Below are 17,725 nucleotides of genomic sequence, written 5' to 3'. Positions count from 1 at the left end.
GTGTCTTGAGCTAACCCTCCAGAGTGATGGGGCTTCCTTCAACACCCAGATTAAACCGAGTATTTAATCTCCTGCCTATTGTCAGTGTGAAGCACAATAAAATCACAAGGCCCAGCTGCTTGCTTCACATGGTTTGGTCTTTGATATGATGCAGCACCGGTCACCTTGACAGTGACCATCACATACAAGGCCTCTTCACGCCACTTCCATCAGGAGACAAGCATGTCATCGGCTCCTGCCTTCCCCTTTGTCCCCGAGGCTTACACATCTGCATTCCCTGTAAAGAGCAGAGGTGGCTTTACCACTCAAGAGCAGGGAAGCACAAGGGTTTTTAAGAGGCAAGCAGCCTAATTAAAGATTTCTGTTTGGATAAGAGTCTTAATTCTACAAATCAAGCATGAAACTGGGAAATCATCTCCAATGACAGCCCTTGTGTTCAATGAACGCAGACAGAGAGTCCTCCAGCATCCAAAGGGAGGTTGGCTAGAGACCTTCAAGCATCCCCAGCACATGGAGATGCTTGATGCTCCAACACTGCTCTCCCAAGTGCCAAGGAAAGCTCGTGCGGAAGGCACAGGGCCGGCAGGATGACTCAGAGTGGCACAAAGGCAGCGGCACGGCTGAGTCATGTGTTCCTGCTCCTGGCATCACAGGCCAGGTCTTTCATGGCTCCTGTGAGATGACATCATCGGGCAGAACATTTAAACATCACCCATCTTCCTGTCACTTCTCAGCCTGTGGTTTATTGTCCCTGCCTCCCCCACCCCCTCCAAGGCTGATTCACAAAGATTTTTTTTTTAATTCTTATTAAGCTCAGTGAGACAAAATAATTGTATTTGGGAACAAATGTGACAGCTAGCAAGAACAGTGAGCAGAAACCTTTCTGTTGGCATCAGCTGGTGCCTCAGCCCCACCTCCCAGCTCAGATGCTGGCACCACCATGGCTGGGGCTGGTCCTGGAGGAGGAGACCCACGTCCTAAACCAGGTCTGACAGTCGGGACGTGTCGCTAACCCAGTGCAGAGGATGCAGGGGCAGTGTTGTGGGATGCTGCTGAGCTGCTGCTGTCCCTATCATGCCCCCTACATTTCAGCTATGTTATTAAGGCCACCGCTTTCAGATGGGAAAGCAGTTCATCTTAGGGCAAGGGGCACGTCTGCATGGCCAAAATCCATGCAGGACAATGTGGGCACCCCCGGGGAAGCTCTGAACCATGGTGGCATGAGCTGCCAAGGGTCCACCAAGTGGCCCATACAATGAGGCTCTTGTGGGCAAGCCCACCTCTCCTGGCCCTCCCCAGCACCCAGCCACAGACCAAACCCATGCACCACTACTGCCATATGTGGGTGCGGGAGGATCTTGGTGCCAGCTGTGCCCCCGGCGTGCCAGTGGACCGGGGCCAGCTCCATGGCATGCAAGCACACCACACCACGTGTCAGCTCGCACAACATGCTGACCTCCGCTGAAACCACAGCAGCAGAGCGCCAAGCAGTCTGCCGCTCAAGGCTGACGTCCGGTACCTATTGTGCCAATTAAAAATAAGCTAAAAATAGCAGAGGAAAAAAAACAAAACAAAACAAAAAAACATCACATATTTGTATTGTAAAAGAAGCTTTGGAATCAAAACTACTGGACTGAGGCATTACTGACAGAAAGAGAAATTCCTGAAAAGTACAATCAGGTCAAACAGATGACACCTATCAAGGCTGGAAAGCTCATTAGTCTCATCCAGGCTGCTGAGCAAAGTTAATTGCAGACCATGGTAAGGTGAGGTTTGCCCCTACACCCTCCCCACTGACAATGAGGAGATCAGCTACAGGACATCAGCTTAGGTGATGCCCATTGATTCACCAGCTCCTTGGCCAAGCGCTCAAAGGCTGCCCAGCTAGTCCAAGTATCTGAAAAATGAGACCACCTAATTTCCCAGGAATTGGGACAATTCTTGTTTGGCTTACATGATTTAATACCCTTTGGCTGCTCATTTTGTGCTGCATCCAACACTGGTGCCTGTATCCATCCATCACAGCCCCATGCTCTGCTCCCTCCCAGACCAACTGAAAAGAGGTCTTACGCTATCTACAAGTGCAGTTATAAAATTAAATCCCCATTTGTTTCTGCAGGCATTTTAGCCCAGAGTCTTTCCTCCTGTGGCCAAAAGGTTTTTCTTAGGCACAGAACTAAATGCTCTTGCACTGACTCTGGAGTTTAGATTCACAACACCAATTTTATCACAGGTGGCACCTTGCCCAACTCAAACTGCCGCAGAAGGAGACAACAACTATAGTTTCTCCACATGAGATGCTGAACAGTCAATAAAGCACCAGGAAAACCATCCTTAGGAGTTCCCAGTCCACTTTGTGCACACCCAGACTGCAAAACCAGCCTGAGACATGCATCTGCCTGGGAGACCCACCCAAGTGAGATCTCTTGCCATTGCAGCAGCACTGCTGGTGATGACCAAGGTCATGCTGCTCAAAGCCAATTTGGGCATCTCTGGACAAACCATGGTGCCAGCAGCACGCACACACCCAGTCCCCAACGCGGCTTGCAGCAGGGAGACATACCTCTGTGCCCCTTCCCTGCAGGAGGGGGATTTTCAAAGGAATACACATCCAGTTGGTGGGTATGCTGGGAAGCAAGCTTTTGGGATCAAGCCAATGTTTTACTTATGCTATGAAATAATTCAGACAGCTGCTGAGGGTCAATTCCCTCACATTCCATTAGCCTGGTTAGCGGCAGCCTCATCCTGCTGAAGTGGAGGGCTCGAACAACACACAAGGGCTCCTTGTGCATTCTTTGTGTCTTGGAGAGGACGGATTTATCCCATGTTCACCTATCAGCAGGGACAGCGCAGCCATGGACAGTCATCCTGTCCTTAAAGAACCTTTATCAGCAGGGTCTTGCCCTGGAGTAAGCTTGTGTTGGAGTTGGTAGGGAGGCAAAGGAAATTAATGCAGCTCTAAGCTCCTTAGGACATACAAGGAAAATAAAAATAACACCCCCCAGCCGCAGGAGCATGCTAGTGTGCTCCTCTGCACAGAGCCTCAGTGCCCACAGCCCACAGGCTGAAAGCAGCCATGCACATCTGCTGAGCAGGATGTCCTGGTGCAGCAGGGATGCCCAAAGCTGGTGAGAAGAATAATTATTCCTACCACAGAATGGTTTGGGTTGGAAGGGACCTTTAAATGTCATCTAGTCCAACCCCACCCCCTGCAGTGAGCTGGGACATCTTCAACTAGATCAGGTTGCTCAGAGCCCCGTCCAACCTGACCGTGAATGTTTCCAGGGATGGGGCATCTACCACCTCTCTGGACAACCTGTTCCAGTGTTTCACCACCCTCATTGTAAAAAATTTCTTTCTTATATCTATTCTGAATCTATCCTCTTTTAGTTTAAAACCATTACCCCTTCTCCTATCGCTGCAGGCCCTGCTAAAACGTTTGTCTCCATCTTTCTTATAAGTCCCCTTTAAGTACTGAAAGGCTGCAATAAGGTCTTCCTGGAGCCTTCTCTTCTCCAGGCTGAACAACCCCAACTCTCTCACAGCCTTTCCTCACAGGGGAGGTGCTCCAGCCCTCTGATCATCTTCATGGTCCTCCTCTGGACCCACTCCAACAGGTCTATGTCTTTCCTGTGCTGAGGGCTCCAGAGCTGAATGCAGTACTCCAGGTGGGGTCTCACCAGAGCAGAGTAGAGGGGCAGAATCACCTCCCTCGACCTGCTGGCCATGCTGCTGGTGATGCAGCCCAGGATATGGCTGGCTTTCTGGGCTGCGAGTGCATATTGCCAGCTCATGTCCAGCTTTTCATCCACCAGTACCCCCAAATCCCTCTCTAAAGGGTTGCTCTCTGATCATTCATCTCACAGCCTGTGCTGATACTGGGGACTGCCCTGACCCAGGTGCAGCACTTTGCACTTGGCCTTGTTGAACTTCAGGAGGTTCACATGGGCCCACTCCTCCAGCCTGTCAAGGTGCCTCTGGATGGCATCCCTTTGCTCAAGGAACTCAACTGCACCATTCAGCTTGGTGTCTATCTGCAAACTTGCTGAGGGTGCACTCAGTCCCACTGTCTACGTCATGATCCCTCCCCTCCTCTCCTCCTGTAGGAATTACCTTTCCCATTTACAAGGAGCTAGCTTCTGAAACCAAGAAAATAACAAGATCCTCTGCAGTTTCTTCTCATGGCCTCCTGGTATCAAATATGGCAGTTGAAGCATGTATTTATGAGATTTCTGGTAAGGAGGAAAGACCAATGTTTGCAAAGAGTTCACTTAGGATTTGCCAGCTGGTTGCTGTCTGTCTGCAGCTAACCTGATCCAACCCCTCCGTACACCCACCTCCCAACAGTCTCCTTCCCTGTCCCATGGTCCTGCCCTCTCCACAACCAACCACTCACAAGCCCATGAAATGCCCAGCTTAAAGCCTAATGACCTTGATATAATCCTTGGAGGAGGCCACAGGTTTTCAGGGCACAAGCTGCCCAGGATAGTGTTTTTCCACTGGACTGACCTGCCAGACCCTCATCCAGCACACTCCTGGCCCCTAGAAAGAGCCACTCTTCAAGTGAAACCCAAAGACCAGCTTCCTATGTGACCCAAGAACCAGCTTATCTTGACTCACCTAGAAACACGCCCCGTTGCAAGCGGGACCTCACAACATCTAACTGTCACATGGGATCAGCATTTCAGGCACCAAAATCCAAAGCATCCCCAGCTTACACGAGACTGAGAAGGGGCTAGGACCTCTTTGAAGGTGGCAAGATCCTTTCACCCCCACCATGTGCCTTTCCAGAGGTTGGCATTTTGAGACTTGCAGTTAAATCTAACCCCCATCACAAAGCAGAAAGCACCAATAAGGAAAGGACCGGTTGCAGGACACAGAATAATTAAAACATCGGTGCTGCACGCACAGCCTCAGGAGGACCAGAAGAGCTTCCACCTCTTCTCAGGAAGGAACAAGGACCAGCCTTGTAGTGGAGCACACCAGCACAGGCAAACCACAGGAGGTGGAAATCCACACAACTTCAGGACTTACCTCCACCCACTTCCCATTGACTTCCATGAAAAGGACACAGAAAGGGTCAGATTTGGAAGTGACATCTCTATCCAGAAGGTTTTGGCCACAGATGGACAACTCGACTTTGCAGACACAGTACTGGGAGCCAACGGGTCCCGCCAGCGTGGGAGTCACGGTGTACGCCATGGACTCCAGCGGCAGCAGCTCCAGGCTGTCTGTGGAACACGAGAATGGAGAGAAACCTTAGTGCAAGCAGAAAGGCAGAAAATGCTCTGTTGGCGCTGGTGGGTTGGGCCCTGGCAGAGAGGCCGCATCCAGAGCCTCATGCTCTAAGTTACACTCAATAAGTTATGAGGCTTTCCTGGCTCCAAAGCATCTGCCCTGCCCAGTCACCGTCCCTACGTGGCCACCACACCAGGCAGACATCCTGAGTGGGAGCCCAGCAGAGCCTCCACAACCTGTCTTGGTTTTTCTCCATAAATAGCAGATTTTCAAGTACATGTAACATCTTCTGCTTACTCCTCAAGGGAGGGGCGTCTCCAACCTCTTCTTCCAGTATGTTAGGGTTTTTTTGTGGGGAAGAACTACACTTCCACACCATCTTTCAGCATGAAAACTGGTCATCGTCCGGCTGCTCCCAAGTCATGGACCATGGACCTAAGCTACGAGGGCCAAACTTGAGCTCTGCCCCCCAAATCATCATAGGGAAAAGGGTGAGACTGTGAGGATGAGTGGGGTGAAGGGCAGCTCCAGCTCTAGTGCAGCCCTATCTCCACCCAACTCACCAGGCCAGCAGAAAGCGGTGGCTCTGGCAGCAATTAAAAAGTGGCGTTAGTTAGTTCACAGAAGAGTAAGGCAAACATGACAACCACTGCATGACCTGGTGTACAGGATGATTTACAAAGCCCTGATAAAAAACTCTTTGTTATAAGAACAGCTTACCAGAAGTCCACTACCAAAGCTATTTTGCAGAGATGGATGTGTTTTATACCATTATTAGTGCAAAACCCCATCCCACATGACAGTTTCGCCTTCTGATGTGCAGTTTACTCAGCAGAAACCATCAAAGTTCTTCAACAGAGAAGAGGAAAGGGGGGAAAAAGAGAAGAAAAAGCATTTTCAGATTAAGATATACTAATAAACCTTTGCAGCTGGGCTGACTATTGGAGAGAGCGCTGTTTTCAGCAGCTATTTTGATACCTTTCGCCATAGCCCTCTTTTTCAAGAGCAGCTCCTGGCTCATCCACTTTATCTGAAAACCCCAAACATCACATTCCCCCATGTTGATAAGCCATCTGCGGCTGTTTGGCATTGAAACCCCAACTAATATTATTTGTTTGTTTTGCCCAGGCACAAGTATTTACAAGTGCTTGTGGTGCTGGGAGCTGTGCTGCTGCTCCCTTCCCTTGCAGCTCAACCTCCAAGCTGGGATGGGGATAGGGGACAGGGATGGGGTGGTCCCGACCCCTACATGGCTATGGGAGAGGGAGCTCTGGGCTCGCTGCTGGCCGCTCTGAGCCTTCAGCCCTAGCTATGATGAATACTGAGCGGAAAACAGCTCCTGCTTCCAAGGCTCTGAGCCCTCCTCTCCTACCTGCCAAGATCTCTGCTTGGCACTACATCACCCAAAACAAGCCTGATTTTAACCCCCAACACTAAATGCAAGCTCTTCATCACAGCCTGCTGCTCAGGGCAAGAGCAGGGCAATCATTTCAGCTCCATAGGAACCCAGAAACATCTCCAGAAGAAGAAAATCCCCATCCTTGGCTGTGCACACACATGTACATCACCGAAACAGCACCCACATCTCTTCCCTGACTGTGGTTTCCTCTCTCCTAGACCAAGCACATCTCATGCCGTTGCACCCCGTTCACAGCAGCGCAACATCAAATCAGCAGCACGTGTGGGCAATGGTCCATCTGCCACGACTTTGAGGAGAAACACATGCAGAAGCAAAAGTCCTCCCAGCTCATTCACTGTGAAGCCCCTGCGGCCACTGGGGCGAGAGCTCCGAAATGCCCGTCCCCGCTGGAGCTGCCTCTGCTCCTCTCAAGCCCACATTGCCAGTTGCAGCTACAACAAAGATTTTATTTATTTATTTATTTATTTATTTATTTATTTCCTTAATGTACAGATCATGCAATCGACAGCTTAAAATAGCCAGGCCTGTTCTATTTATGCTGCTGTCTGTCTGCTGCTCCCTCCGAAAAGCAAACACAGGGCAGCTGTGCTGGCGTGGACCTGGTCCTGCCGGAGCAGGGAGATCTGAGCTGGGTTTTTCCATCTCCCCTTCCCCCAAATCTCAGTGCTGTCTCACAAAAAGCAGAGGCAGCAAATGACTCAGTGGAAAAAGCTTTTTCCCAGGGCTGGCAGGCACCAAAACATCCTCTCGGCACGCTGTGCATTGCCTGCGCTCCAGCCCCTGCACTCAGCCTGCCGTGCTCCTGGGGGAGCGCATGGTCAAAACGGGCATGGGGAAGAGGAGAGGCGGCCAGCACCGTCCAAGGCCAGCCAAGGGCAGAGACCTCGTGGGACTCGTGTCCCCTGCACGGACACACTCTCCACCCAGGCACCCAAAATCAGGGACTGGGACAGTGGCCTCTCCCGCAGGTGCCAACCTGGAGAGCTTGAAGCCATCTCATGGGTGCCCAGCACAAAATCCTGCAGTTGCCCCCTCCCCAAGAAGGCAAAAGGCAGCAAGAAGATGCCACCACCCCTTTCATCACCATCGCAGTAAAGATGATTTTTCCACCAAGGAGCTGCTGGTCCAGCCAGCCCACCAGGGATGGAGATGCCAAAGAGATGGGCAGCTCTCCCAAATCACAGCTTAGGCTACTGCTTCTCCCCAACTCCACTCCTGGTATAAAATCCTGAGGAGTGTAACCATTCTGATTCAGCCAAAAAGTAATTAGTTTAAATGAAAAAGTCATTTTCCCATCCAGGTTGGCTCCCAAACAACCCCATGGAAAGGGTAACGGTCAGAGAGGTAGCAGGGGCAGAAGGTGGTGATGCCACCAGGGCACAGCCACATCCGTAGGTGCCACCATTGCTCATCCACACACACCATCCTGCCCTGGGAAAGAGAGCCACGGCCACTTCTCCTCCCGCTGTGCCAGCACAGATCCAGCACCTTCCCTGGGGCCAGGCAGGGGTTTGGTCCCTGCAGCCTCGGCAGCAGCCATGGGTCCCCCCCTGCCTTGGGGGCTTCCCATCTGAGGCACCACCAGGCTTCAGCAAGCCGGCAACACTTTAACCCCCCAGCAAACACTTTAAATTCAGGGAGGGATTTCAGCTGGCACCAAAAGGTCCGGCTCGCCATCATCTGTATTCCAGTCTCTCCTTTTTTATTCTCCTCTCTCTGCATTAGCCACCCTGAACAAAGTCCTGCTACTTGCTCAGCATCTGCGACCAAATATTCTTTCGACGTACAATCCCAGCTGCCGGCTTTGTGCCGATCACGCGGACACGTGGTCTCCTGCTGAAACACAGCCAGGCTACCAACGGGAGGTCTCAGAAACAAGCATGAAGGTCCAATTGGCCCATGGTCCCATCTGCCATCAGCCACAGAAGATTCCTGAAGAGTTGTCACACAAGAGCAGGACCAGGGTGGAGGAACATGGTCCCCACATCCTTTCTGGGCTCCAGCTTCCAGGACCTCCTGAGTCAGATGCATCTTTGTGCTTCGTAACCTTCAAGTGCTTTTTTCCTCCATGACTTGGCCACCTCCAAGCTGCTCCATGTCCACAACATCCCGCAGCAAGGGGTTTTGCTGGCTGGGGGCACGCACAAGCCCTGGGACCACCCAGAATATCTGAGATGAACATCTGGGAGCTCCTGAGCAAGGCACACAGATGTTGTCCTCCTCCTCCTCTTCCTCCTCCCCCCATCTCCCTCTGCCCCCGATCTCTACAGCAGATCCCAAAATCACGTGCAGAAGGGCCAGCTGGAAGCCCTGGGACCACCCAGAATATCTGAGATGAACATCTGGGAGCTCCTGAGCAAGGCACACAGATGTTGTCCTCCTCCTCCTCTTCCTCCTCCCCCCATCTCCCTCTGCCCCCGATCTCTACAGCAGATCCCAAAATCATGTGCAGAAGGGCCAGCTGGAAGCCCTGGGATCTTTTCTTCCTCTCTTATCTGAAAGAGGAGGAGGGGAAGGAGTTATCTGTTTTGCAAACTAACTTCTGCCCTGGGAGTTCCCCTTCCCTCCACAGAAGAGAAGCCCCACGAGAAGCAGTTGTTCGGGCCACATTAAGACCTTGTTTTAAGCATTACCAGGAAAAAACAGAGAGGAAAAAAAATAAAGCTGTGTTTTAAGTGAAGCATTTTGGGGGCTTTTTTTAATGTTAATAGTGCCATCAAACTTCAGTGATCTCCTCTCCTTAAAGAAATCAGATTTATTTTCACAGGGAATACCAGGCATACTTGAAACAGCCCCAGAAGTACGGATATCCACCAGTGATACCATGCAAAGTCCCTCTGGGTCCCTCCTGGGGATGTCCCTCTCCTTCTTTGCGATGACCCATGATTTCTGGAATACGCCACAGAAGTCACCCATGACTCAGTTTACTCACTCAAGCTGTCACACTACTGCCTACCACAATTGTAGAAGCAAATTTCCTTTCTGGAAGGGGAAAATGAGAGAGATGAGAATCAAACAGGTAAATTTGGATTTCTGTAAAGCACATATCTGAGCTTACAGGCAGTGGAGACACAGCGGAAGAGCAGCGGTACCCGAGGGAGGATGAAGAGCAGGTGAAAATGGGTTGTCAGAAGATTGAAGCAAAGGAGAGGAGCGGGAGGACACAGAAACCGGTTGCCCAGAGCAGCAGCAAAGCTGAAACGCAGCACACACGGTGCTGGAGACACCAGGAAAAGCCAGGACGCGCTGTGATGGATGCCCGACGCAGCTCCCCACTCTGTCAAAACCTGCACCGGCCGCTTTCCTCCCTCCTGTCAACAAATACAGTCATCTCCAGAATTATTTTGCAAAGCAGAAATGTTTGCCTTTCAGTCTCGCCTAGGCAACACGGTGGATTCACCAGCCTGCACCTGGTCTTAATAACAGCCTCGTTACCTTCTGAACGCACGTGCAATTAGTCATGTACACAGCACCATGCTGCCGGTCCCCTCACCAGCAAATGCCTCTGCTGCGGGTGAGCAGGCTGGAGGAGGCAGAAAGGGGATGCTTGCACAGGAAAACTCCCTGCAAGGATGAACCTTGGGTACCCGCTGCCATCAGAGGACCTTCATCTCTCCTGCGAGGCAGGGAAAGGCTGAAAACTGCCTCTGAGCATCCCAGCATGGGCAGCACAGCTGGGACTGAGCTGTGACTGAAATTCTCCCAAATTTCTGGAGATTTGGGGTAGACCTGGCACAGGAGGATGCCCAGGCTGGGCTCTGGTTTCCAGGCTGGTACGCTGTAAGCAAGTCCCACAGCCCTGCCCGACGGAAGAAGCCAAGGGGACTGTACTGAGATATTTTGGGGGGCTGATACAGCGGAAAAAGGGTTTCAGGACAACATAATTAAGTAATTTCCCCAGTGAACCCTTCCTGATGGAAACTGTGCCTAATGATGCTTCAATGGGTAATGCTGCTTGTGCCAACAGCTGGTTTTTTTGCATTGGTTCTGTGAAATCCCATCCCAAGCAAGGCGTGACAACAGCTGGTGGCCACCTCAGTGCAACTGCGGTTGCTTCTTCATTTCGTGCTCAGGCGATATTCACCCACAATGTCCAGCTCCTCTCAGACCTCTGCTGTCCCCAGAAAAGCCCCCAAACCTTGGCATGCTTTGGTGCTCATGTAGGCAGCATCCTCCTTGCCAAAACCCCAAGCAGCTGTGCCACCCGGCAAACGAGCAGCACCCAGGCAAGCTTCTCTGGTGGGTGACAATCAGCAGAGCTGTGCAAAGTCACTTGGGGTGTCCTGGGAGTCACAAATTGCAGGAAAATCCCAAGGCAAACCTCACGGCACCAGAGCTGGCCCCCCAAAAGTGGCTTCACATTTCAGCCCCTCCAGAAAGGATGTATCCCCACTTCCCAGCCAGCAAGAGAAGATGCTGCCATACCCAGCTGCGTCGGAGCCCACAATCTCCCAGCCAGCACACCAGGGCAGGCAAAGGAGCTTTCCTGAGTCCTACAGAAATCAGAAATAAAAGCCCAAGGGAGAAACTGAGGCAGAAAGGGAGGATGAGCCGGAGTCCCAGGCACCGAACACAAGTCCATCCCAGCAGCACTTCTTGCGTTCAGGCACTTCCAAGGGAAAGATGTCTTTGGTGGAAACAGGTCTTTGGTGGGTTGAAATGTCCCATCATCCACCATTTCACTGCGATCTCTGCTTTGCTTTAATATGGTACAATGCCATTTGGCGATAGCTAAATGAATTTACGATGGGAGAGAGAGAGTGAAAAGCAGCTTTAATGGTCTGGGAAAGGGTTCAAACACCTTTTTTGTGGTTGCATAGCTCTAAACCAATTTGAATTTGAGCGTTCAGCTTTGGCAGGTACTGGGTATACAAGGGGCTGCAAGTCTAGCGGGGAGTAACCCAGCATCCCCAAAACCCTTTCTAAAGGCACGTGGTGAAAGCAAGAAGCGTAGGACAGCTGCCACCCAGAGCCCCGGCTTAGCACACACACCCAGCCCTTGCCCAGTTGGCAGCACCACCAACTCCTTGGGGTGCCCGGGGGGGCTGAACTGTGCTCCTTAGCAAGGTCAGGGCTGGCCAAGAAAGCGGGACTGATCCTGCTCCCTCACCTGACCCAGGCAGCCCCATCCTCCCGCTTACCTGCCCCGGAGGGCATTGCTCGGCAAAGGGCAGCCCATACCTGTCCCGTGCCCTTGATGCTCAGATGTCCATCAAAGAGCAGGTCCCATCCCAGGAAGATCTTCCCAAACCACAGTCGGTCTCATGGGGTGTGTCAGGGCTGGGGGACGGGGAAAGTTCCTCCGTCACCAACACCGCAGAGTGGTCACCACCAGCCAAGGAACATCCCAGGCCTTTCCTTTGCTCCCTGGTGCAAATAAATCCATCCAGGCTACTCCAGGCACCAGGGACAAGGGACATGGCAGAGCCGAGGAAGGGGCAGATGGGTGCCAGCAGGGCCGGACATGGGGGTGCTCGCCCTCCACCAAGCCAACACAGCAGGGGGGGCAGGCACTTGGTGCAGTGTGCGGGGTTGGAGAAAAGCATTTGGTCACCCAGGCTGCTGGTGGTGAGGACAAGCCCATCCTGCCGCATCCAGCAGCATCTCTCCGGGGCTGGCTGAGCTGCAACTTGCAGCACCCCCATAACAACACTGTCAGAGAGATCTGGGATTTGGGGCCAGACAGACAATGTAACTGCAAAATGCCCCTCTGAAATAGAAGATGTGAAGCTCCAGGGACTGTAACACCATCGTGCTTCTACTGGCACGTGAAACCTTTTGTTTAAGCCCAGGTGTTCACTGAGACCTCACACCAATTTCCAAGGACTGCTTTGAATCAGCCCAAAGCTACATTCCCATTAAGCTTCCACCTCAAACCATTGCTCATCCCTGGGAAGGATGGAGACGAGCAGACCAGGCACCACCTGTAGCACCCAGGATGGACAGGGACAGGGCAGTGAAGGAGAAAAGAAGGGAGAGTCAGGATTTGCAGCAGGACTGGGCAGGGAGCGGGATGGGAAATGCAGATCCCAGCTGAAAAATAAGGCAGAAAAAGCCCCAACTCCCTCAGCAGTCCCCAGAGAGAGACTGGCGTCTTCAGGGGGTACCTGGACCCCATGCGGGGTCTCAAACAGGCTGCAGCATCCTCTTCCCCAGCTCCCAGGGAACCCGTGGCAATTAGTCTTGCTGCAATTAGGTAGCTGGAGTTAGGTCAGATTGATCCTAGCACCCCAGGCCCTGCATGGGGCAGGCAGGGATGCTGGGATCCTACCCTGACCATGTAGGGAGAGTTTCACCCAGCAGGAGATCTGTCTCCAGAGAGCAACCGGAGGGATAACAGGGACATGACCCACTAAGCCACATCCAAGCATTGATAAATCTGGGGTCATAATTTTGAAGAAAGAAGCACTTCCCATGCAGAAGGACCTGCCCATGGGGATGCTTGTCACTCCCTCTGCAGCCTTGGGTCATGCACCTCTGACTTGCGGATTCGGGAGCCCCATACAGCTTCTTCAGCTGGATGCAGGGGGAAAGATCACTGCTTCCCTGCCCAGGATGAGTGACGGGTGAAAGGGAATCTGTGGAAGCCATAAAACCTCCTGGGGACCTCCCGATGGTCCCTGTCCCGGGGACCCCTGGGTGAAGCCACCTTTTAACTCCCTGCTTGGGGGGACAGAGGGGGCATTGCAGCCCTGTCTCCGAACATCCCACCAGGCAGCTGGCTGGCTTGCAAGGAGCTATGTGGTGTGAGGAGAGGAGCTGTGACACAGCCTGTCCCACCCATGGGTGCCACCCAGGAATGCGCTTTAGAAGCCCAGCCCCACCTGGGTGCTCAGCCGTGGCAGGCAGGGGCCACTGGGCAGGCAGGACTCACTGAGGGGGTGCAGGCACGTGCCAGGCCACGGGACGGGAACACCCCCTTCACAACTGCCATTTCCCAAGGCATCCTGTGAGACGCAAGGAGACACTACTTCATCCATACAAAGGTGCTGGAGCATCGGCTTCGCAGCCATCCCACCACAGCCAGAGAGGATGGGGCCATCCTGTTTTCTGCTTTCTACAGACCTCCTCCTGGGGCAAAGCCCCTCGCTGCTCTGTGCCGTTTCCCCTCTCCCCCACCCAAGAGTCCAACCCAAGGCTGACCACCGCCTGTTGGGATTTAGGACTGTGAGGAGGGCTGTCAGCAGTCGGAGCTACGGAAGATGCTCTGAAGAAGCTGGGTGGAAGGGAGTAACAACCCCCCCACCCAGACCCGTGAGCACAGCTACCTGTAAAGCGCAGGGCTCATCAGCACCATCCACTGCTCGTCTCATTTTGAAAACATCATCACCTGAAAAGCCACTCAAAAGCACTTCCCCCACCCAGTCCAGAGCTGAGGCAGCAGCCACCACAGATATCAAGCACAAATCCACCACCTCCAGCTGCCTTTGCCATCCCCATGTGTGGCAAAATGGGTAGTCCTGCTGGGCTCCAGGAGAGAGCGATGACAGCAAAGAAACCAGTTCATGATGAAGAACCCACAGGATGGGACCAAGACTCCTCCACACAGTCCCATCCTGCCCTGCATCTCCCCCTCCTACCACAGCCCTGCTCCCCATACTGCCACGCAGCCCTGATGATGTCCCCAAGAGTCCCCCTGCATCCCCCCGTGGTACCACCCACACCTGCCACCCTGGCTGCTTCCCCCATCCAAGCAGAAACTGGAGGGACCTGGGGCTGCTCTGCCCCAAGCAGCCGCCCTGTAGCTAAAAGGAGCTGCTGACCGTTGTGTGGGCATGGGGAAAGGCAAGAGCCTCTGCAGTGGTGCTGTACCTGCGCCAGCATCCCATTGGGATGGAGACCAGTCCCCCCGCAACTGTAGGGACACGGCCGCTGCCCAGTCACTGCTGCAGGACCAGAGGACAGGATCCACAGTCCTCACAGAAGGGCTCACACCCACAGAGACACCGAAACTGGAGATCTCAGTAAGCCAGGGATGTGCGAGTAAAATCAAACACATTTATGTGCTCCAGGTGTGGAGGCAGCCTCAGAGGCCAGCTGGCTGGCACTGACCCAGCGCCCTCGGGCAGAGCCTGCCCTGGCACAGGAGAAGCAAAGGGAACAGCATTCGCTCTCCAACCCTATCCAGATGAAGTCTTAAAATGTCATTACACTGTCCCCAAAGTATCTAAAACCACTTACTGGCAAGAAATCACAAGCCCCGAAGAGCAGGAGAGCTGAGTGCTCCGGAGAGGGCAGGGCCCTCAGGCTCCCAGAGGCAAAGGTGTTTCCATAGTTCTCTCCTGGCAGAAAGCTGAGGGCTCCAGCCTGGCAAACGAAAGCAAAACTCGCTCCTCCACACCCAGCAGTGACGTGCGGAGGGAGGCAGCACCATTGCTGAAGGGAGTCTGGAGGAGCCGCAGAGACTGAGCACGTTTTGAGAGAGTGCTCAAAGTGGAAAAAAAAATAACAATCAAAAAAAGTATTTTCTCTAAACCCGAAAGAAAAAAGACAGGCTCTGATGGCTGCTACCAGACAACTGCACCATGGGTGCCTCTGCAGGAGGCAGAGCCCAGCCTTGCTGCATGCCCTGCACTTGCTGCCTGCCCTGTACTTGCTGCATGCCCTGTGATTGCCTCATGCCCCTCTCCTGCTGCATGCCCCATGATCGCTGCATGCCCTATGCTCGTTGCATGCCCTGCACCCACTGCACGTCCTGTGCCTACGGCATGCCCTGATTGCAAGTAAGTGTGGTTTCCGGAGTGGCAGCAGCTCTGGGCTTGCTGCTCTGAAATGGAGAAAGGGTAAGCAAGGGGCAGGGCAAGACGAGAGCATAGCAGCGTCCTCCGTTAAGGACGCGCAGCAATGGCCAAGCCGCACAGACCATTCCAGTCTCCGCTGGCAAGTGCGTATTTGGCTTAGATATGCTGAGAAGATTGCACGTTTTCACTTGACTACAGACTTCCTCTGGGGCTCAATTTAGGGAAATCTGTGATTTAGGGCAGAAAACATCGTGATGTCACTGTGAATCCTGGCGATCGCATCAAACCCTTTACACAACCGCCCTACAAAGCAGACCCAAGGAAAAAGTTTACGCGCCAGCTCTGCGCCCGCTGCGTTCACACGCTGCCGACTGCCGAGGCAGCCACATCCCTTCGCCCTGCTGGAGCACAAAACGTTGCCCGTTGGCCATGGGCAAGCGGGAGGCTGGGTCCTGCAGGCAGCAGCACCGCCGCGGGCAGCCTGGCACGGGCAGCACCTGCGGGAGGCTCCGTCCAAGAGAGGCAAATACCAAACACGCATCTCTTACCCCCCCGTGGCAGCGATGTTCATGTCAGACACATGCTCCAGGTGGGACAAACAAGTAAACCAGGAGAGGCAGGGAGGGAGGACAAGGCACTCTCAGGATTTTGGGCAGATTTTAACTTCCAGCCACTGAATTAAAACTTTTCCACCCCAAAACTACAGCAGCTGTACAAGAGCTAAGCATGCTCTCACGATGAGGGGGATATATCTGTTTAAACAACCAGACTTGGAGGAAAAAGTTGCCTTAATTAAAGCCAGACCCTATGAAATGTAAAGGAGTAGGGCAGCCCCATGAGGAAGGCAGCTGGGCTGTAAAGGACATGCAGTCAGCGGGGCTCCCTCCTGCATTTTAACTATACTTAATGTATACTGGCTGTTTAACTTATTAAAGGCTTTTCTAAGTTATTGAAAACAAAAATGCTGGCTTTATGACTTTTAATTGAATTCCTATTTCCAGCCAACACCATATATCACATGTGAGAGGGGAAGAAAAAATCGTCACTTAAATGATGAGAAATATCTTTAACTGCATTCTAACATAACCGCATGCCAAAATTACAAGCATGCCAGGCAGAATGGCCCCGCCAGCGGCCCCAGCAATAGGCAGGCAAGCAGGTCCCTCCATCCCATGCACCATTTCATCCCCATAGCAGCTGGAGCTTCAGAGCTCTTCCCCTGATAGCATAAATAAATATTAATTAATGGCTAGTTATGTGCAATGCTTATTTGCACTGGCACGCCGACACCGAGCCACACAGAGCACCACTGATGTCCCCATGGGCCGGAGCCCACCTCCACCCCACAGGCAGGTGACTCTCATCACTACAATCCAAGGTTTTCCTAAAGAATTGTACTTTATTGGCCTGCTTTGCAGCAGAGAGATGCTGCCACTTGACGTGCACCCTGAGACGGATTTGTATGCCAGTGATACAAAAAATGTGGCTGTTTATAACAAGAATTACATCTGATAAATTCTCGACCCCTTCCCAACAGCTTTAGGCACCACTCGAGGGAATACAGAACTCAGTCTAAATGGTTGCACAGCCCTGGACTTGCTGTTTAATAGCAAAACTTGCATTTCCAGCTCATCTCATTTTTAAAATCAGCCTCACGATGGCCGATGTTTTCTTCCTGAATCCTCAGCTTCTGGAATCCTGTGATGGCGGAAAATCCGGGGCTGGAGAGAAGCGACTATTTTAGACGCAAGCTTTTTCCTGCTGGCTACAGGCAGGAAAATCTGACAGCTCCTAAACCCAAAGCCTCAGCAAAAGCAGCAGGCAAATAAAAAGTGGAGCCCTTCTTGCTGAATACTATATTTGTTTTTCTGCTGTTTTAACAACATTGTTATGATTTCCAAACTCACCTGAGTTCCCAGGAATTACTTTTTCCCCTGCCCCTGTGATCCAAACAAGTAACCTCGCAAAGCCAGCTGCCAGGAAACTGAGCCAAAGCAGCAAAAAGTGATGACTCAGGTTCCTCAACAGATATTTTAGAGGTTTAAAAGAAAAACTCTAAGATTTTTTGGGGGGGAAAGCATTCAATTCTTTTTTTTCATGCCATTTTACGGTTTTGCATCCTGCCAGGACCACCATTTCTAATGCCTGGCTACTCCACCATGCCAGAAAGTTTACCTTTTCTTCTCCTTTCCCCCCACCCTGCCTCTGAACACAAGCCAAGACTCTCACATAAAGAGCTCCTTATGAGAGCTGGCAACCCCGAACCAGGCCAGGAGACTGCAAGCATTGCTTTTTCATCAATTAACCAGGTATTACACTCTCGGCA

General features: G+C 52.4%; 1 protein-coding gene across 4 annotated transcripts in view; it reads right to left on the bottom strand.

Annotated features, from left to right (window-relative positions):
• CPNE2 (copine 2) overlaps positions 1-17,725 on the bottom strand; it is a 60,740-nt gene that overhangs the window by 40,216 nt on the left and 2,799 nt on the right. For 3 of the 4 annotated variants that reach the window (XR_015700415.1, XM_087739109.1, XM_087739111.1), the window contains exon 2: positions 5,035-5,231. Coding sequence is in view for 3 of the 4 variants with exons in the window: in XM_087739109.1 (XP_087595235.1) it covers positions 5,035-5,202 (168 nt within the window). In the remaining variant the exon portion in view is untranslated. Of the gene's footprint in view, positions 1-5,034; positions 5,232-14,839; positions 14,966-17,725 lie in introns of those variants that run through there. The other variant, XM_087739110.1, reaches the window with a different exon arrangement.

This window comes from Nipponia nippon, unplaced genomic scaffold, assembly GCF_047370975.1.
Source record: "Nipponia nippon isolate SJK-2023a ecotype South Korea unplaced genomic scaffold, ASM4737097v1 scaffold_7, whole genome shotgun sequence".
In the NCBI taxonomy this organism is placed as follows: domain Eukaryota; kingdom Metazoa; phylum Chordata; class Aves; order Pelecaniformes; family Threskiornithidae; genus Nipponia; species Nipponia nippon.
This window is presented reverse-complemented; position numbering and strand designations above follow the sequence as displayed.